Raw genomic sequence first — 22,035 nt, forward strand, 5'->3', positions numbered from 1 at the left:
AACGGCCCACTGCAGCCGTCCTGAACGGGAAACCCTCGTGGAAGAGAACTTTGGGCCACTTTTGCGATATGCCGGGATCGATGAAGTGGGGCGCCTCCCTCAGGAATCTTCACACGAAGCTTCTCGAACTCTTCAGGCTTTTGGACCGGTACCGAATGACGTCGCCCTACGTTGGGCGCCAATTGGAGTTCTGGACTTTTTGGTTCCGTCCAGAGGTGTCAGGGAACAACACCCAAAGACCCCGGAGTTCCACCTGCCTTGGTGCACAAATGAACAGAAACACGGGCTTCTCGATGGTGGCGTCAAAGACCAAAGGTTTATTACTGCAGGGACACAGAAGTCACAGATACTACACACGGGCAGAATCTAGGAGCCTGTTCAAATTGTACAAAGCGGGTTGCTCCTTATATACTAGTTTTTGGCCTTCAGGCGAATTCTTCACATGTTGGTACATTCCCAAAACCTTTGTGTCATAAACAATAAATATTTGGCGTGCACAGGAACCGTTGATAAAATCTGATACGAAACATCTACGAAGAGGGGTTCCCACTAGTTCATCACAATTCCCTGTCAATATTGCATTCAGGACCCGGACCGCCTCATCGTAAAGTTCGTTACCTCCCCCTAATAAAGTTTCAGAAAGAAAGGAACGGAGCCAGGTGTGGAAGATAGGAAAGCGGGATAAGAGATGCTTGTGGGTTGTAAATGGGCAAGGCTACCGGCTTCGGCCGCCTAATCATGATCAGGACAATGGACACGAAGACCAGTTTGGCAGGGCTGGCCTCGGGCAGAGGAGGCAGTCTTTGTCGAGTCATGCAGCTACAGCGTGATCTGGTTTAAGGTGCACGTATCATGAAAAAGGTGAATCTCCGGCTAAGGCTACGTGTCCTTAATCGAAATGAAGTGATCAGAGGTTATTGCGTATGTGAGGGCAAGAAACACAAAATGGCTGCCATGATCTAAGATGGATGCCGTGGGTAGATCAGAAATATGTTAATAAAAGGAGTGCTCTTGCTTGTAGCGTAGCGAAAACACCAGGGTATGCTAAATGGATCATTTGCGGTTCACTGATACCAATATTATGTATTTCTGACAAACTTGAAAACACGGGTTCAAATCGTCACGGAACCGTCACGGAACCTCAGCACCTCACCGACCTGCCCCCGGAATAGCTTCAGCTTAGCTACTAGCAATTATATGGGTTTGCCTTATATGGGTTTTCCTGTTGGCTTACTGACGACTTGTGTTTTTCCTTGTACGTTGTTAACTTGAAGGTGTGAAAACGTATATATATGCTTTGTATCACTTGTATTTTGTCAGTCTCCTCTGCGCACCTCCATGGGTCGTGTAGACCGAGGCTCCCCTGACAGGGCTTGTATTTGATTGAATAAACGATTCGACCTTCTCCATTGCCGACTGCCTTATTATTCCTTTATGTTATATATGGGCTAATGGTAAGTATAGTCCGGCCTTGTAAAATTTTGGTTCCTTCAGTTGGCGACTCCGCCGGGACTCCGCGATAGGGTCGTCCCCTCCTGTAAACAGGAGTAGAAGGGACAGGAAGGAGTTCTGGCCGAGTGGGTGGACAAGCAGTATTTTGATCCGAAACACCCGCTTGTGGAAAGACAACTGGAGATTCCGCCCTCGAGCCCAGTATCCCTCCCAGCTGCTGAAGACCCTACGCCAGAGTCTGAGAGAGGAACAGGCTGTGTCGGTCTGTCTAGAAATCGGCAGTGGAGAAGTCGAGATCGGCCTGAGTGCACCAGGTGAGTGAGCCTTTTGATTATATTAGGAAACGGACGCTTGGAAGAAGTGTTCGCTTGGTCATAGCAGTCTGCTTTTTGTTGGTGGTCGGGGAAGCCGATCCACAAGGGAATCAGAGGGGTCTGACGTTGTGGCGCAGGGGCTGCACGGGTGGACACCTCATGGATTTGTTTGGTAAATATTGAAGATAATACTTGGTGCCTCGCGGAGCATGGAGTGCTCGCTCGGCCAAACTCACTCCGGGGAAGCCCTGGGAGCAACTGGGTAAGCTATGGTTCTGGAGCTTCTTGCCCCGAAACCCAGCCCAACCAGAATACGACCAGTGGATAACTAGGGAGTGGGTTTGTAGTTTTCCTACCAAGTGGCCTCAGCTTATTTGTGGTTGAATTTTGGATTGGTCTGGAATTCTTTTTGAATTGATTCCCCGAACGAGAGTCGACGGGCTCTGTTCATTTCAGAAGACATGCCATTGGCATTGAATTTGTATTGAGCTCATTGTTACCCTGACGCGCTTTACAGCACTTTACATGGTTGGAAAATAGGAGGAGTATGAGAGAGTGAATGATGAAGAGGGTGCGCCCGCATGAAAGGAATGATTGAAACTTGTAAATAAGAATTGTGATATCATTGTTGTCATGCCTTGTTTCAGCTAAATATCTTTCGGGTGCTGCTGTCAGAGAGGTGCTCGGCTGGAAGAAAGACAGCCTGCCCCTCCCGAGGGAAGCCCCAGTTTTGATATGTAAGTTAAACATGGTCTTACAGCAATTTTGTTTAATACCTTATGGCATAAATACACTAATGATAATACTGACTTGCAATGGCCTCTAACAGGGTCGTTCGATGAGAAAAAGATTAATTACTTACAAAATAAAATGTTTATGAAGAAAAGTCGCCAGTCGATGTTTGACTCCTTGAACCATGGTTGAAGGAGGCTGAACAGCGACGGATAAGGGAAGAGAAACTGGGAAAGATTAAATCTGGGCAGACTGTAACCCAGAAAGCCATAGCTTACGATAAAGGAAAGGTGGAGGAAAATATTGCCCAAATGGACAGACAGATCCGTTTAGAAACTAATAAAAGTTACATAGCCCGACCCGATACTGGAGATGAGCTGGAGGACTTATTAGAAGCTCGTCCGCCTCCTCCTTATGCTCCACAGGGTTTATATCCAGCAGTGCCCTTGGCCCGAATAGATCATCCCGGGGCTGCGCTAGTCATTAAGGACCCTATGGGAGCAGTGGCTACGGCCCCGTCTGACGGGTCTGTACGGAGTCCGCTGCTCCCCCTCCCTCACTCCGACCAACTACCTCACCCTTGATTTCGTTACAACCAGACTCAGTTGTCTCTTCCCCTTTGCACCCAGTATTTCTCTCTTCTCCGGCTCGAAGCGCTATAGATCCTCGAGCTTTGGCCACCTTATATACCACGCCTAAGCGTCTTGGGTCTAATTTGAGTGAACAACGGATTTTTACTAGATCCTCGATAGGTATGGAGGAAAGGAGGGCTATAGTAAATCAGGCGTCCCAATGGATGCGGAATGCCATTTATACAATGAAGGACATTTGGAGTACTATGAAAGATTTTGAACCCGTTGCTCAGCAACTGGCTTTAGAAAATATGACGATCCGATTAATTTCGCTATGGGAACAGTGTTTTGAGGAAGGGTTCGCTCCTCAAATACTGAGGGATATGAGAGATCGAGCCCATAAGTTCCAATTACAATCTGATGAAGTATATCAGAATGTAGCGACTCTCTGACAGTATCGAGAGCGAATGCAACGGAAATGTGCCGATTGGGGAGCTAAGCACCCTATGAGAGAGGTACATCCTCTCTTCTTTCCGGAATTATCTGAAATAAAGGACAACGGGTGCAATGTTACCAGAGCAAGGGTGGACGCAAGGCTTCAGGAACAATGGGTTTATACCCCTTGGAAACGAAGCGAGGTTCTTACATTAAAAGCCCAGCTCCCTGACCCTCGTAAGAATCCCACAGCTTATTATAAGGAATTGGCCGAGGCTGCCAATTCCGCTATTATGACTATAGCAGACATTGAGTTATTTTTTGGCCTTTTGATCCCAGTTGATATTTGGAGGCAGATACATGATACGGATCATGTTCCCGAGCTAGGGGGAACGTGTGATCAACTGAAGACTTGGGATAAGGAACAAAAACCTGGAAAGAAACCGCAAGATGAAGTTTTAGCAGGACCAGATAAAATTATTACATTTATGCAGACCCTCCTCCCTCCTAAGAAAATAGATTGGGATAAATTAACAGCGTGTAAACAGAAGAAGGGTGAAAGTGTGTCGGATTTCTTCACCAGGTTTGAGAAAACATTCATAGGTGTTAGTAGGCAGGGTCTATCCACAGATGGGGGGATACGACTGTTTGTAAATAGATTTGTGACAAATCTGTTACCAGAGATTATGTCTCGCCTCCAGGCAGCTGAGAGTACCTGGACTACAGCCAACCCCGTCCGTGATCCTCAGTATGGCTCAGTATTATGAGCATCGAGAAAATGAAAGCAAGGAAAAGCCTGAAAAGAAGACGAAAGATTTAAAGACTAGAGTCTTGTTTCAGCAAGTTAGTAGAGGACAGAATGCGGGACGAGGTGGGCGTGGTTCTTCCCGGGGGGAATAGCTGCAGGCAGAGGAATAGGAGGTCCATCCAATATCGGCATTAATCAATGCTCATATTGTAAGCAGGAGGGGCATTGGAGGGCGGACTGTCCTTTGTTGTTGGCAAGAAACAGCTCCGGCAGGGGACGAGGACGGGGCCGGAGAAATATCGATCGAAATAGCATGCGAAGAGAGGAGGAGGATTCTCAAAAAAACTATTTTGATAGCCCACAAAATAGGCAGTACTATAACGAGAATTATAGGGAGGACGGGTACGACGGACAAGAATATGCATGACACAGCCAAGGACAGAGAGGGGGCCACATTACAGTACCAGTTGACCAAGAGTGACCTTATGTACAAGGGGAACTGTTGGGTGCATCAGGAAAATTCCTATTGGATACTGGAGCAATGAATAGTTCACATGCTCATACAATGGTCCCAGGGGCTGCTCTGTCTGGCCAAAATAATGTATCAGTAGGATTCTCTGGAATACCTGTGGTAAACTCAGTTTCTAAGCCTTTGCCTTTCACTGTAGGTCCTATTTCTATACAGTCACCCTTTCTGTTGACATCAAATTGTGGTGAGAATCTTTTGGGTTTAGATATTTTAAAGAAATTGCATGCTCGGATTTATTGTTCACCGGATGGTGTATATTTGACGATGCAGAAACCTTCTTTGACGGACGCTCAATATTTTGCAAAAAGTGAAAGTCTTCCCCCTGAATTCTCTACAATTCCTCAGACACTGTGGGCTACAGGAGACACTGATGTTGGTCTGTTAAAGGTAGCCCCCGTGTCCATTACCCTGAAACCTAATGCGCAGCTGCCTCGCATTCCACAGTATAAAATTTCACCAGAAGGTGACTGGGCTATGTTAAACATTATTCGCGACCTTATTCAAAAGGGGGTAGTGGAAGAAACAGCGGCGAATACTTGTAATAGCCCGATTTTACCGATTTTGAAAAAAGCCCCAGTTGATGGTGCCCCTGATTATAAGAACACATATCGTTTTGTGATTGACCTTCGAGAGGTTAATAAAATAGTGGTTCCACAGTATCCAGTGGTACCCGATATAACTGCTATTTTGACTAGGATTCCTCCCACAGCTCAGTACTTCTCTGGAAAAGATCTGAAGAATGCCTTCTTTAGCATCCCGATTAATCCAGACAGCAGGCATATCTTCGGATTCTCATTGGCTGGCCGAAGTTTTAGATTTACACGTGCCCCCCAAGGCTATACTGAAAGTCGTAGTATTTATAGCCAAGCCTTAAAGGCAGTTCTTGATGAATTAATTTTGCCAGCCGGAAACACCATTATTCAGTACGTAGATGATATTCTAGTGGCCTCTGATACTAAAGAGGGATGCACAGACGCTACGGTGAAATTGTTACACCATTTGGCCGAGAAAGGAAATAAAGTGTCCATTTCTAAATTTCAATATTGTCAACAGGAAGTGACCTACTTAGGCCATTTTCTGTCGAAAGCAGGGAGGCGATGAACTCCTGAACGAATATCTGTTATAACTAACATGTCTGTACCTCGTACTCAATGTGATGTTCGTGCTTTTCTTGGAATAACCTCTTACTGTCGTCAATGGATTCCTAACTATTCACTTCTCTCTAAACCCTTGTTGCATTTGACAACCAAAGATGTGCATGAACCCCTGCCCTGGACGGATGAATGTCAAGAAGCCTTTGAATCTTTAAAGTCTGCTCTTTGTTCTGCACCTGTGTTGGGAACTCCAGATTACCGAAAACCTTTTTCACTTTGTGTGCATGAGGTAGACGGTTGTTCATTATCAGTGTTAACACAAACCTTTGGTGGAAAACAGCCTGTGCATTTTTCTCTTCAGTTTTAGACATTGTTGCACGAGCCCACCCAAGTTGTCTGAGGGCCACTGCTGCAGTGGCACTGGCCATCCGACAATCAGAAGGAATATTCCTGAACACTGATCTCACAGTCATGGTACCGCATGCTGTGGATATCCTTTTGAATAGAACTAAGACCCAGCACCTGACTAGTGCCAGATTGACAGGATATGAATTGACAATATTTGCCCTTCACATTACTATTAAAAGATGTGCTACTTTGAACCCCGCCACACTATTGCCTCTCCCTGAGAAAGATGAAAGAGTTGATGTTCATGATTGTGTATTTAGAACGGAAAAAGAAACAAAGGGGCGTGTAGATTTAACTGACACCCCTTTACTTGAACCAGACAGGGAATTGTATGTGGATGGCTCTTGTTTTAAGTTACCAGATGGCACTGTAACAGCTGCATATGCCATTACAACTTTGAAGACAGTAGTGGAAACCGCAAGCAGCTGAACAAATAGCTTTGTTAAGAGCCTGTGAATTGAGTAAAGATTTGAGGGTGAATATTTTTACAGACAGCCAGTGCGCCTTCGGCGTTGCCCATAGTTTTGGGAGGCTGTGGAGGGAGCGGGGTTTCTTTACTACGCATGGCCAGAAAGTTCAACATGGTCCCTTGATTGAGCGATTACTACTTGCTTTGACATTACCAAAGAAGTTGGCCATTATTAAATGCAGTGCTCACAAGAAGGTTGTAGATTCTACTGGAAAGGGGAACGCCTTTGCCGATTCAGTAGCAAAGGAAACGGCTCATTCTAAAGGAAGTCCCATGTTTCTTAGTACATCTGCCCGATGGACCACCGAAACATCCCTTTTTGATAATACCATTGATAGTGTGAAAGAGTTACAGAAGGAAGCGACTATGGAAGAGATGCAGAGGTGGGAACGGTAGATTGGGAAACTAGATGAGAATGGATGTTGGATAGACCGATCTGAGAAGCAGCGATGGTTGCTCTCTAATGCATTGGTATATGCAGTAGTCACCATGGCGCATGGCCCGGCCCATATCAGTGCAAAAGGAATTAGTGCAGTATTAGACCCAGTATGGAATAATCCAAACATTTAAAAAACAGCAGCCCAAATTGTTAGATATTGCCCGGTGTGTTTACGGCATAATCATGGAGGTAGAGAATCTGTTTTGAGTGGCAATTTCGCTCCGCCATCCTTGCCTTTTGAAGTCATACAGATAGATTACATACAAATGGAACGTGTAAATAATTTGAAGTATGTATTGGTGGTAGTATGTGCTTTTAGTAAATGGGTCGAGGCCTACCCCACCAAAGATGCCACTGTAATTGCCACTGCTAAGGTACTAATTAAGGAATTTTTCCCTAGATACTGTTTGCCCCGAATTATCTGGTTGGACAACGGGCCCCATTTTAATGCCTTACTTGTACAAAGTGTTTTGATGGATTAAAAATAAGGCAAAAGTTCCATGCTGCTAGACACCCACAGTCAGCGGGCTTGGTCGAAAAATATAATGGTATTCTGAAGCTCAAGATGGCCAAAATCTGTGCAGACACTAGATTAAAGTTGCCTGATGCCCTTCCATTAGCCTTATTGTCCCTTAGAACGACTCCTCATACTAGAACCGGTCTGTCTCCGTATGAAGTGATATTTGGCTGTCCCGCAAATGTGTGGGGAATCCCCAGGCCCAGATCTTTTAGGGATATTGATTATCCGTTGATGACAGATTATCTTTATGATTTGACTAAAGATCTGCGTTCTATTCATCAACAGGTATCGGACACATTGCAGCAACTACCGGAGGGTCCTGGACATCGTCTGGAGCCCGGCCAGTGGGTACTGGTGAAGAATTATCAACGGACATCGAGTTTGGAGCCCAGGTGGTCCGAGCCCTACCAGATCATCTTGGTCACGAGGACGGCGGTGAAGGTGCATGGCCGCAAGCACTGGATCCACGTGAGCCACGTAAAGCGCCTGCCGCTGCCCCTGCCTTCTGACCAGCAGAACAAAGACGGAGTGCCGAGTCAGGAAGGAGAGTTGATCCAAAGCTTTGTACCCTTTTTTGGATGCTCAGGGAATAGGGTAATCAAGTAAAGTGTTGCCTGAAGGGGAAGGTGAGACAGCTCAATCAGGAGCGACTGCCAGTCCCGAGGCATCACAGGGGGTGACCGAGTCTGTTACCCATGCCACAGAATTGTTTTCTGACCAGGAGCAACCTGGCCGTTGTCGATACGATCTGTGGCCCCGAAAACAGCGCAGTACCCCACTCTCTGAAGGAAGAAATTAGACCAAGACTTTGTGATGAAAAACGTTGAGTAGAGTGATCGGGGTACTGAGCGAGACACTGGACTGAACTCGCATAGAGCTTGGAACATTGTGTAATAAGGCTCTGTTCAGAAAGAAAGACTGAGTTAAGGGCCATGATCGTACCTATGGAATCTGAAAGTTTGATTTTCCTTTAATGAGTGATAAGGGTCTGCCTGTGAGGCTCTAAAAACGGACACAGGGAGAAGATCCCTTGGTGGGAAGAAGAAACCCTCTGGTGGTGTGCGTGCTTTGTGGATACAAAGATTAGTTTTGGACTTTTAGCAAGGGACTGAGATAGATTTGGACTTTTAGAGAGTATGTTTCCTTTTGATCGATTTATGATGGAAGATGAACGACCACTTGCCCCTCTGCGTCATATGCATAATATGCAACTGTTTTCCGGATGGCCCACCAGAGTGAAGGTGGCATTTGTTGCTTTCATTGTTATGATTACTGTAATAATGATGTGTGTGTTTGTATACTTGGAATTTCAGCATCCAGTGCAGAAATTGTTGAAAACTACTCCTGCCCCAGAAGAACATCTCTTTTACTCTTTGCCTCCGCATAAGGCTAGGCATAGGGAAACTTATTCAAAGAATGTTTTTACTGAAATGTTGCATCAGACCCACAGTACCACAAACAAAACAAACTGTTGGGTCTGTGGCTTGTTACCGTCAGTCATGCATCAGCATGAGTTATTCATCTCCCTCCCTTTGTCCTATTTAGCCAGTTGTGAAGCATGGTGGCAATTGTTATCGTTAATGTATTCACACTATGTTGCAAATCCCAAAATATATTCTGAAAGGGATTATAAAGCCATTTTAAAATATATAGAGCGACACCAAGGATTTGATGCTGAAGGGGATGAAGGTCAGGGTTCCTTAGATCCAAATGCCTGTATGAATGTATATACTGATTCCAAAAATGATACCTGGTTGCAGGAAGAAATGCAAGATTTTGAACTTTTTAATTCTACTTTGTATTTTCAACATTTCAAGGAACGCAATGTTACAAATGATAGAGCTCTGCCGATCCCCATAATTAATTCCACCTCCCTATTTTGTATTAGGGGGCGAGGTCACATTAAGGTAGGGAGTAGCAGCTGTAATTATACCTATACATTGCAGACCGACAGTACTCCCCCGATGATCACTCCCCCTAATGTATATTTCGTATGCGGGGAAAATGCTTATATTTGGCTTCCTCGAGGATGGGCAGGACGGTACTATTTGTCCTTTCTTTATCCCCCTGTGTATTTTGCCCCTTCCGACTACCATAGGACTCATCAGCTAATAAAGAGAGAGGTAGAATCTAATCGGACTATTAGGAGCTATGATACTGATAGTACTGATCAGACAGATACCTCGCTGCAGCAGTTTGAAGACATTTCAAAGGGCCTGGTCCGATTCTGGGGTCCAATTTTTAATAGTCGAAACATAAGGCGCTTGTCTAGAATAGTGGAAAATGTGGTTCAAACCACGACTGAGATTTTGACCAACCTCACTGTTGAACTTCAGGCTACGAGGCTTGTTTCTCTTCAAAATCGGATGGTGTTAGACGTCATCCTGGCAGATAGGGGTGGAGCTTGCCGCGTGATCGGCAGCTCTTGTTGCGTTTTTATTCCCGACTCGGCCCCTACCATACATCTCGCAATTGAGAAATTACATCAATTAGCTAGCGAGATTCATGAAGAGAACGGTACTTGGTCCCTCAGTGGATGGGTCTGGGGCCTCCTGGCTACTTGGGGTTGGATGATATTCATGATCCTGGCAGGAGCATTTGGAATTATGTTCACATGTTGTTTATGCCTCCAATGTGGCCCAGCATGTTGTACCTTTTGTGCAAATAAGATAACGTCTGCTCTGACCCTTTCCCGGCAGGAAAAACAAATGATTCCGAAGGAGGTAACAGACCTCATGCAGATCGATGAAGGGGTGTTTGTAGAGTGAAGTAGTTATATTGGCCATAGTAGGCCAAAAGGGCCGTCTGTTGGGATATAAAATTATATATATATTCATGATTGGCCCACTATGCACCATATAACCGTATATGCGCATGAATAACCGCATAGTATTATACTATATATGTAAGCTCTATGATAGATTCATGTAGGCCCATTTAGACCTATTGATATAACTAGGGCCACCTTGTTTCGTTTCCCTGCATTCATGTACTGTTTCCCAGAAGACACATGGGTTAGCTCTTGGTACGAAACCATGTTGAATCACTCAGCCTGCTTCTCTGATCTTTTGTGTGTAGCTCAGGGAAACCCAAGGTCGCACCTGCCCCTCTTGTGGGATGCGTGCATTCTAGCAGAGCCCGTTCCTGTACTCCCCTGGTTTTAGATAGAAGAGAGGGCACCTCACCGACCTGCCCATGGAATAGCTTCAGCTTAGCTACTAGCAATTAGTGGTGCCTTATATGGGTTTTACTGTTGGCTTACTGACGACTTGTCTTTTTCCTTGTAGGGTGTTAACTTGAATGTGTGAAAACTTATATATGCTTTGTATCACTTGTATTTCGTCACTCTCCTCTGCGCACCTCCATGGGTCGTGTAGCCCGAGGCTCCCCTGACGGCTTGTATTTGATTGAATAAACGATTCGACCTTCTCCATTGCCGACTGCCTTATTATCCCTTTATGTTATATATGGGCTATTGGTAAGTATAATCCGGCCTTGTAAAATTTTGGTTCCTTCAGGAGGGGCTTATATAATTGAAAAAATACTGATGTTCCTATTGGCTGTCGTGAGGCAGGATTGCCTTAATTTGTTAGGACTGGGACGAGGAGGACCTTAATCAGGGTAATGAGGATTACCGGTAAGGAACAAGACATTCCTTGAAACAGTCTCACTCACTTAGTGTGAGTTAGATTTCTTGGAGCACAACTTCACTCATTTGGTGCAAGTCTTACACATTGGTGAACAATCTCACTGGGCTGAGTCCCACAATCTGGTGCACAAATTTCTCATTTAATGGGTCAGAGTCTCACAACGTACAATATGGTCTTCCTCACTGGGTATGTGTTTCACCTCTTGGAGCACACATTACTCAGCGAAGATGAGTTTCAAATCTTTGAGTCTCACTGGGTATGAGGCTCCTTCCTTGGTCTCATTAACTTTGTATGACTCACAAACCTTGGTGTACAGTAGGACTTGACAGGAGTACGCTCATACTCGCTGCCCAAAGCACTGTCAAATGTCACTCTTGAACATTTACAATTGTCTCACTGAGTTTAACAAACTCATGCATCCAGGGTTTTGGTCCAGAACTCCTATAATCCCACTCATTTGGATTCTTTAAATCTCTCTTGAGGACTTGCCTAGAATTGGTGTGACAACAATGGGTTTACCTCCTGTAGAGTGGGACAAAGTGAAGTATCTGAAAGAAAGTGGTAGGATTGCAAGGCAGTTGGTGGAGAAAATATTCATAGCCAAATCATCCCCCAATACCCTGTTTGAGTTAAGTTGCCCAGTACCAAGACCTGCACTCTGACCTGAAAGTTTAAACCTGGGATGGAAGGATTTAATTTTTCTGGTGTGAAGCTTCTTAGGCCACTGCTTTCATGTGTTTTGTGAGTAGCAAATAAGAAAGAGCAAATGGGATGCAAGTCTTGGAAGGGAAAAAGTGGCAAGAAATATATGAAATGAGTAAAGTGGTTATAGATGACTCAGCCAGATAAAACTGCATCAGGATTTCAAAATTCCTCAATATAGTAATAATTCTTTCCAATACAGAGTCGTACTTCTGCTCCTTCTGTAAATGGGTATTCACCTGTTCCAAAATAACTTTTTAGTAGCACACTATGCAGCAGAAAGCAAAAGTGACTCCTTTCAAGTCATGCAAATTTGTTTTTCAATAATTACTATTAAAAAATAGAAAGAGATGGCTTCTACATGAAACTAAAGAGGACTTTACAGTGTGTTGTTGCAGAGGAGATTGTAGGTCGTTTATTATAAGTTAGGTGACACACACATCACCCATGCAATGTCTTTGGTAGGGCATTAATTGGCTACCAAAACTCCATTTAATTCACTGTAGACCACAGTCTCAAAATGGCTATATGTGCAGTCCACTTCATTACATCCATCAGGTTATCATTAACTGTATTAAGCCAAGAAGCATGCAATAGGCTTTTACAAGTCACGCAATAGATGGAGGAGTATAATATAAAACTGTGGCACCCATCTGCATACATTTTTTATCCCATCTTGGTACACCTGATTCGGAAGGGGTGGGCAGATGTAGAGTTACCATTTGGTAAATTTCACCTTCAGAACATGATAGGGGACTTGGAATCCTGGATATAGAAAAATATGACCTGGCAGCTCAGCTGCAATGAGCAATTATATGGTTATAAGAGGCAGGGTTACTAGATACTAAAACACAACAAGCATTTGCAATGCAATAGGTCGCACATTTACGTGAGTTTGAGCTATTGGCATTGGAAATCACAATGGTTTTTATTTATTTTTTAGTTTGTAAAGCATAAATAAAAGTCATTACAGTTTATAATGCCAATAGCTTAAAGTATCGCAAATGCGAGACCTATTGCATTCCAAATGCTTGTTTGTAAATACGCCCCATGCTGCACTTTCCCTTTAACCCCTTCGCTGCGGCGGCAATTCTGCCGCAGCGCTAGGGGGGCAGCGAGCGGCGGCCGCATGCTTGTGATGGAGCCGCTCCGTCACGAGCCGCGGTTGAGCTGTGCTCGTGACGGAGCGGTTCCATCAAGGCCCCGCCCGCTCAATAGAATGCGCCGCGCAGGCGCGGCGGCAGGGCCAAGACGGAACCGCTCCGTCATGAGCACATCTCAGCCGATGCTCATGACGGAGCGGCTCCGTCATGAGCATGGGAGGGGTTAATGGCAGCCACGCCACTTTCTTTAGATGTGGCTTGTCTTAAGAAAGGTGCGCCGACCCATTAAAGTGAAAGCGCAGTATGGGGCGTTTTTACTAAAAACAAAATTTGCTTAAATTGACAAACAAATGTTTTTTTTTTGTAAAAGCGCCCCTGCTGTGCTTTGAGTTAATGGTGGCCACAACGCTTTCTTTAGACGCAGCTCACCATTAAAATGAAAGCGTGGCTTGGGGAGCTTTTACAAAGTAACCCCATTTGTTAATCAGCATAGCGTGTGCAGATGTGCCATGCTGGGCAGGAAGCAGGCAAATACGCCTACAAGGGATTTGTTTCTATAACTCTTCTATACTTAGCATTGATTTTCAAGTGAGTTCTTGTTCCAGTAACTCACATTAAGATTAATCCCAAAGGATCACATTTACTTATCAATGAATTAATCATCAAAGAAAGTAACACAAGAAGAGAAAGAAAAAAACACGGGTGTGTATAATCAAGCAAAATTTAGTATCACTTCAAAATTCATTTGTGTAGGGTACATAAAAAGCAACAACACAATGCAACCAGAAGTAATATTAACATGCACTAAAAAATCCTTGACAGTCACATTTGTGAATACCTTTTCACAGAGAACTATTTCAGGCAATCTAAGAAATCCATACAAAACTAATATTGCCTCTCTTTCATTTGAGTAGGAAATAGGCGTAGAAGTTGACGTTTTGGTTTAATTGTGGCTTTGTCTATTAGACCATCTTCAGGATGTAGAAAGTGTTGATTAAAAAGACCCTTTTAATTAAATGGGGATCTTATTGATATTTGTCAACCGTAAGATTGATCTAGAAGCGGTTCAATAAATCCAGCTTTGAAAATGTATGCTTACTAGGGACAAGGACCAGTTATTTACTGTCTCTTGATATGGAAGCCTGCAGCGTTATCTCCGGTTTCTTGGCAGAACAAACCAGTGGTGAATTTGTTAGTCGTTGTCCAAGAAAATTCCTCTCCAGCCACACGCACCACAGTCGGTGCTGTGCATGAAGCATTTTTGAAAAATAAAGCGCTGCGTCAATGATCTCCACCGTGCTGTCATGAAAACAGGGTGGGTTAAGGAGAGCCTCTCATGCTTGCAAAATCAGCTAGATTAAAGACATTAATTAAAAGAGTGCTCACAGTCTGTAGATAAAACAGACCATGTAACAACGCAAGGAAAGCGTCCAGTCTTCTTGGGAGGTTACAAATGCAGACAAGGCGGTACTAAGGAGGGACTAATAAGCCTATTATTAACAAATTAGATGCAACTGTTTAGAAAGGACAGTAAGAGGAGCCAAATTAAAAGATGGGTGGAGAGTGGGCAGAGGTTCAAATCCATATCTGAATACAGTATGCCTCACAGGGCAGCTCCTGAGCTGCCCAGGCTCGACCTAAAAATGGACCCATAAATCACAGATCAATCTCTGAAGTTTTAGTCAGTGTCAAGAAACAGATTTTCATATGTTCTAAGTTGCTTAAAGTAGCTATTTGTTGCTGACACGGATGTCTCAGCAAAACAAGTTAGTAGGAAATATATACCCATGATTTGCCCCTGTGGTGTCTCATTTTATAGAGATAGTGGACAAAGGAGCACACAACGATTCAAAATGTATTCGACAATAATTACCTGCTTGACTTTATAGAGCTCAGACAAGAATGTAATGCTAGGCCAATTTATGAACCCTGAATCATTCATGAAGTCTGCAAGGTTAACTTGGGGTTGTGATATGATCAATACTCCTAATTATGGATTACTCCAGGCATTGCTCGGGTTGGCTGGAAAATGCGAAAAAAGTATTCTCAGTTATGTAGAATGATCAGGGAATTGATTCCAGTCGACCTGGGTTGAATAACGGTGAGGTGGAAACAGATCCACATAGGCACATGTCAGGGAAGCTGCATTCATATGGACAGCGTATTAGGCAATGCAGATTCACATAATTGCAACTTAACTGTGTGCACCACACATAGCTTCCACCTCCGTGCCTTGAACACATGTATCTGAGTATTTCAAACACTTGCTCCAGATGTAGCAGTGAGGAGGCGGTCTTCTTCCATTTTAAGCAGAATTTGTACTCATCAGAAATATCAAACATGCAAAGTTGATTGGAGAAATTCTTGCAGTAAGTCTAACCCCTGGGTATCATACCAACCCATCATTCTTTTGCCTACCATGCCACCTCAATTTAGACCAACTCAAATACAAATCAGTCTTGGTAGTGCTCCAATTACAAAAGTTTAGCTCGAACTGCAAAGCCAGGTTCTCTCTGAACTGGAATACAAGTAACACAATACCGGTTTCATAGTGATTCGGGGCTCATCAGTCGGGTGCAGCTTGGCTCCATTGGCACAGTAAGCACGTGCCAACATCTGGTATCAGCCAAATGCAAATCAGTCTAGGTCCTGCACCAATAGAAACAGTCTATCACAAGCTTCCATGAAACATGCCTGCTGGATTTTATGTCATGACACAAAACAGATTCATCAGCTTCCCTGCTGCTAGTTCTATCATTACTGCTGGCCAAATGACTGATTCTGATATGCATTCACTTCGAGAGAGCCCCAGACAATGCTATTTGAAGAAAGAATTAGTTAAATGAACAAATGCGAAAATAAAAGTTGCACCAGCACGGCAGAGGGGTCGCAGCTTTTTCAATATGGGACACTATATTTTGAGAAATAACGCGAGAATCAGATGATGTGAACCTATACACTGATGAATTCCACTGACTTTATTAGAACTACTGCCAGACTCACATTATTGTGAGAGACCGACAAACCCACTTAAAAGGGACATCTTCGTTAGTGAATATGTTTCAGTCCTTCCTCGTGCAGAGATAATCAAGGGCACATTTAGTATGCCTTCACACCTTCATTACTTGAATCTTGAGATAATAGCTAGATCAATTCTCCTACTTTTCAACAGTGTAGTTGGCATTATTTTAATGCTGTAGGCTCACCAAAATATGTTATTTGTTTAGCCTGTATCATGACAACTGTAGTTGTTAAATTACGAAACTTGTTTACTGATGGGCTATACAACAATTGAATCCTTTGAATCAGTGTATGGGATACATCATGCATTTATGTAGTAGCATATTTTTTTTTAAAAACCCACCTGCATAAATGACCAGACCATAGCAGGTTGCTGTGTTCCGAATGCGGCATCCTCGTAGGAGCATCTTCTCATTGTCCAATGGGTGTTTTTCACCTTTCCACTCCAGGTTTCCAACGAACGTGTGTATCTTGCTGTTCGGAGACTCGCAAAACACTCTGCCTGCCTCACAAATTAAACTGACATTTATTATTGAAGAATGTATGCAAGAATATCCAACACGTCATAAGTCTTCTGTCAAGAGTGCATTTCATCAATCCTCCCTTAGACATATTCCCATCATATCCTTAACCATAAGCCTAACATTGAACTGAATCTTAAATTCCTAACACGAACTGTTACCATAACTTTACTAAATAATCCCTGACAGTGAAATGTCCATTGATACAGAAATGGACGGGTAGGCCGCTGGCATTTAAAGTTGTAAAACAGGTTGAAAGTAAAATATAGTGAAAACGCACTGCACCTCACCTACATACCACATAATCCTCGTAGTACAACAGACCATCAAATGCCTACCAAGAGTCCATCGCTGTCCCAACAAAGCCTCACACTGCATCTCTGGACTTCATGTAACTTCAGCAGACACTCTTGGAACTTCTATCAAATCCTCACAAAACATATATAGACTCTGCGAAGCCCATAGAAGAACCTCTCACAGCCTCAAAAAGTAGACATCTTACAGTCACAATAGCCCTCAACAAAATCTATAACTAGAGCCTTCAAAAAGTACCTCACATAGTACCCACAGACCATGGCCTCTACCAAATCTTCGTCTGGCCCTCATAAGTTCAAAACAGTCCTTAGGTAGCCTCCAACTGACCTTAGCATAGCTCCCAAAATTACAGTACAGTACTTTTCGCTCAGTCACTCGTGCTCACTTTGTCTCAAAGAGATACACAGAAGGAACGGTGGGGACGTTTTCAATAAGTATTTATTGAACCAGCGTCATTCTAGTATAAAATACGTGTGCATCACCAAACCTTAGACAGAAACAGATATATACGATTACAAGCACCAACAGAGTAAATAAAAGGTAGACTTCTACTATGGTCCTAAAACAGTGAATATATACAGGCATATAGATACATGGCAGTAATCATGTGTACTCCCAAGATGCTAACCCTAGCTAAGTGTACCTAAGTGTACCATGCATGTATGTAGATGTGAAGCCAATAATCCCCCTAGGAAAGAGCCAACCCCATTACCTGATGGGAGAGTATGAAGGACCTTGTCTTGGTCTCAAGTTGGACAACCCACAAGGGATATCAGACCACTGCGTTCTGGAGTGTCTGCATGCAGGGACTTCAGGGTCTCATCTCCACATGGAAACATGTGGTATTTATGTACCCAAAAATGTATATACACAAAAGGTACCTCAGGTGTTCAACCTAGATGTCTCATGGTACTGTGGGCATGTCGGCCAAGGATGATGATAACGATGACTTTTGTGTAAAGTTATTATTCAGAAGATGGTAATCCTGCTGTGATACTAAGAATCCTCATGCATAATAAATTAGGCTCGTTTTTGAGGAAAACCACAAAACATCTAATCAGCACCTAACTAGGTAAAAGGTCAGCGCCAGAGCTGTTATGTGGAGCAAGGTAGGACAAATGTAGGTAAAAGGTCGTGCAACTACCTGGGCCTATATTGGGGTACCTTGGGGATCATAACACCCACTCCTCATCTGACTGGATGACAAACTAACAAATGCTAAAATATGCCTGTTTAAAAAAAATAAAAAGCATAAAAGCATTGGTAAAATATGAGTATAAAACATCTAAAAACATGTTATGTGTAAAAACGATGCAAAAGGAAAAAAACCTTTATAAATCCACTAAATAGTCAATATACTGTTAGACCGACTGAGCATGCCGAAAGCCATAGTGCTCAATGAGAGCAAAAACAGGAAAATAAAGCAAAAATTATGTTTTTGAATTCCGATTTGGGTTGTTTTAAAAAAAGGCCGAATTGTTCCCATCACACAGAGATCCCAATGTTTCTGCGTCCTGTGTGGGAGACACAACATCACTGCTGCTTGCTTTCGCAGACAAAGGTCCCTCTAACTTCTCTTGGATCAGGTCAATGAAGCAAAGGTGATCTTCTCCGGTTCCCACAGCCACTGCTGATGAAGCACTCAATGCCTGTGTGCCTGTTGCAGAGCCGGTGTCCAATCCGACAGGAGCTGAAGCATCCTGTAGTGGCTCTAAGAATGCCAACACCAACGTTGGAAAATGCTGAGGATACTGCACTACGTAGGCCTTTATTGCAACCTGGAAATCAAAAGTCTATCGCGCTGAGGTTAAGGATACATTCTTCTGTAAAAGTATGGCTTTCAGTCTGCTCAGAGAATCAAACTGTATTAGTGAAACATTCAACAAAGGCCATAGCAGCGCCTCCCTGACTGTGTAGGTCAGTGGAAACAATACTTGTGTACATCAAGTAACCCTGGAATGTACTTTAACCAGATATGCGATGCCTGGCAGCATCCCACAACAAACAAAGGGATCCACCCTTATGGAAAAGAAAAGTAATGTTCCTCCAGACCTAGTGTGTCTCCTACTATGATGGAAAACACACAGCTTTGTTAAAATACCCCTCAACCACCAAATGCACACTTGTTGGCATGTTTCATCATCGGGGTCTTCCCGTCCCGCTGCGGGACGTGGCGTGCTGCGACCTACGACTACGGAGGAGCACTGATTTTGTAACAATACTATGTGTGATGTAGGAGTGTGAGGGTCAGAAGTGAGTGAAAGTAGTGTATGATTAAAAAATACCTGGCTCTGCGTAAAAATAAACGTTAATGTTCCTTTGAACTGATATTGTTAAAAGTGGGGAATGAGATAGAGGTACTAAGCTTTAATTGGCAGTAATTCCTGTGTCGACATGTTTCAAAGCCCTCCCTGGCTTCTCATCAGGACCTAGAAAGATCCCTTCTACCCTCAAAATTCCAAGATTGTATGCAGAAAACAGAGACATACTGTTGATATACCGTCAGGGCGCAATGATTGTAGCGTCCAGCTCAATAATAGAATGGATCGTGATTGTCAGTGTTGAAGAATAGATGAATCCTGTTCTATTATTTCTAGTGCAGAAGACACAATGTTCCCCAGTGAATAAATCCTGGATGTTAGTGTGGTCATGCCATTGTTGATCACTGACAAAGCCTTTTTCAGGTTAACCCTGTCACTTTCATGCAATCTCTCTGCAACTTCCTGTTGAGAGTTTTTACATACTTCATTATAAATAACATATAAGAAGTGTTTCTGACGTGGCTTCTGGGGACCTAACAAGAAATCCCTAAGATCCATGTCATCTGACAGTAAGGACAAGTGTTGTTTCACCTAGGATAGTGTTGAGTATTTTAGCCATTCTGGGCACAACTTCCCAACACTGTATGATGTTACAAACCCAAGTGTTCTAGTTGTGCGTAGCGTTGGTCAGACCTATGGATACTAAACCCTTCTCTGGTACCCCTGAATCTTGACTGATTTGTGTTGATAGGCCAAACCAACCATCCCTTCCAATTGGGGTCTCATGAATTGTATGAACCATCATGTAAAATGTCATCTACCGTATCCTCACTATGTTGTGTATAGTTTTGTCAGCCTTTAAAGTGTGTGAGTGATTGAATCCAAGGTGTGTTGAAGTCCTTAATCTTGGCTACCCCTAGACAGGACGTCTGTTGGACAGTGTTGTTCAGGAAGATAATTTGCTGTGGTATGAGACACACTCTAAATAATGCCTCAGTTCCCTGACCTTTCCAATTTTTAGTCCTCCAGACAGAGTTTGTGTTGATGGTTTCCCTTCAAAAGTCAAAACCTTGTAAAGACAGCTGGTAAATAGATGCAGCAGAGTATATCTGTTTCATGATGGTGAGCATATTTTCCTTGCAGGTATAAATCCAACCTGCTATTTTGGTTCTGAAGTGTTAAACCCAGAAAGATAAGCAAACTTTTGTGAACTACCTGGTGTTGGGCAATGTTCCCATTGATGGTAATTGAAAACATTACGTGGGATACATGCTTCGTGCAAGAAATTATGACCATAATGATGGTAACCATATATCGTGTCATAATCATATGTATAATCACAACAGCAGGTTGTTCTAAATCAGACAGTATACAATTTACCGTTTCAAAGTCCCAATCCTCAGTAAAAATACTGGAGGTGATGATATCATTCAAAGTAATTTTAAATATATGCAGAATTTTTAAAAGTTCAGTGGGACCAAATACATCATATGAAACCCTAACTTACACAATTCCTTCGGGAACTGGAAGTGCTGCCATGTTCACAAAGGACAGATCCCTTTGTTCACGATGAGATGATGTATGTGGTTTCAGGACCAAGTTCACATATTGTACTGCAGAGCATTCTGGAAGATATTGTCCATTCAGGAGCAGGAAAAAGATAGACACTATACCTATCCAGAGGACTAGGAAGAGTAGACCAATTGCAATTCAGAGCTGTAGCCATGGACAAACAAGCTAAGTCTTTTTTAGCCAAAGGAAGAGATCATATATTTTTTCTATGTGGGAAACAGAAGCTGGCGGTGACTCAGGTTCACTCGGATCCAGAGAAAAGGTATCAAAATTGATGCAGTAGCCAGGCGCTGTTCGATCTATCTTTGGTAGATCAGCTGGGTTTGTAGAACTAGCTGCTAACTGGTTTTGGGACATATTCACATAGATGCCGGTACTAGGCCAAATTGAGATCTGTGTTTCATTTGTATTTTGTTGCTGTTCAATTTCAACAGGTACGAGTTCCATTCCATTTTTTATTAACACCTTAATTTCGTAGAGCTGAATCCTCAAATGTTAATAATGTTTCCGTCTGAACTTCCTTTATGTTAGTGAGAGAAGATCGATGGCTACCCAGGAGCCCATTCAGCCAGCTATTCAGTATCAGCCACATAGCATGGTTTGATCAGATCAATAGAGACAAAGTTCTTCTCTTTCTTGCCAGAAAGAGGCAGAAGAAGTACTGTTCTTGTTCCTTTGACAGCCAGGACAGGTACAGGTGCTTTGTAAGATGGCCCGAATAAATATTTGTCCACAGTCTTTTCTCTGACCAAGTCCCCGATCTTCGGGACCCATGCAGGTCTTGCTGGAAGAACTTTCACTTTCCCAGTGGCTGTGCGTTTTACTCGGACGTTGCTTTGTAATGTCCGGAATTCACTGAGTTCCTGCAAAATAGCCAAATGATCATTGATGTCAAATGCTTTTTCATCCGTCACTGTGCTGCCACAATCGAGGTTGGGTACCCACATTCTAGTCCCAAATAGGACCTCATATGGAGTACGGCCTCCCAGGGAACTTCTTGGAATGTTATTTAGTGCACTCTGGACCCCATATAGGTGATTGACCCAACTGCCACTCAAGCCTAATACTCTTGTATTTAAGGATTGCTTTAAATCCCAGTTTTTCCTCTCCACAATTGAATTTCCCTCGGGATGATATGGAGAAGAGTACTGCAAGACCACAACCAAACTTCCCATCGC

General features: G+C 43.3%; 1 protein-coding gene across 1 annotated transcript in view; it reads right to left on the bottom strand.

Annotated features, from left to right (window-relative positions):
• LOC147690325 (phospholipid-transporting ATPase IK-like) overlaps positions 1 to 22,035 on the bottom strand; it is a 1,699,388-nt gene that overhangs the window by 899,507 nt on the left and 777,846 nt on the right. The window contains exon 9 of the mRNA XM_086937963.1: positions 16,532 to 16,690. Coding sequence (XP_086794089.1) covers positions 16,532 to 16,690 — 159 coding nt within the window. The remainder of the gene's footprint in view (positions 1 to 16,531; positions 16,691 to 22,035) is intronic.

This window comes from Lissotriton vulgaris, chromosome 9, assembly GCF_964263255.1.
Source record: "Lissotriton vulgaris chromosome 9, aLisVul1.2, whole genome shotgun sequence".
NCBI lineage: Eukaryota > Metazoa > Chordata > Amphibia > Caudata > Salamandridae > Lissotriton > Lissotriton vulgaris.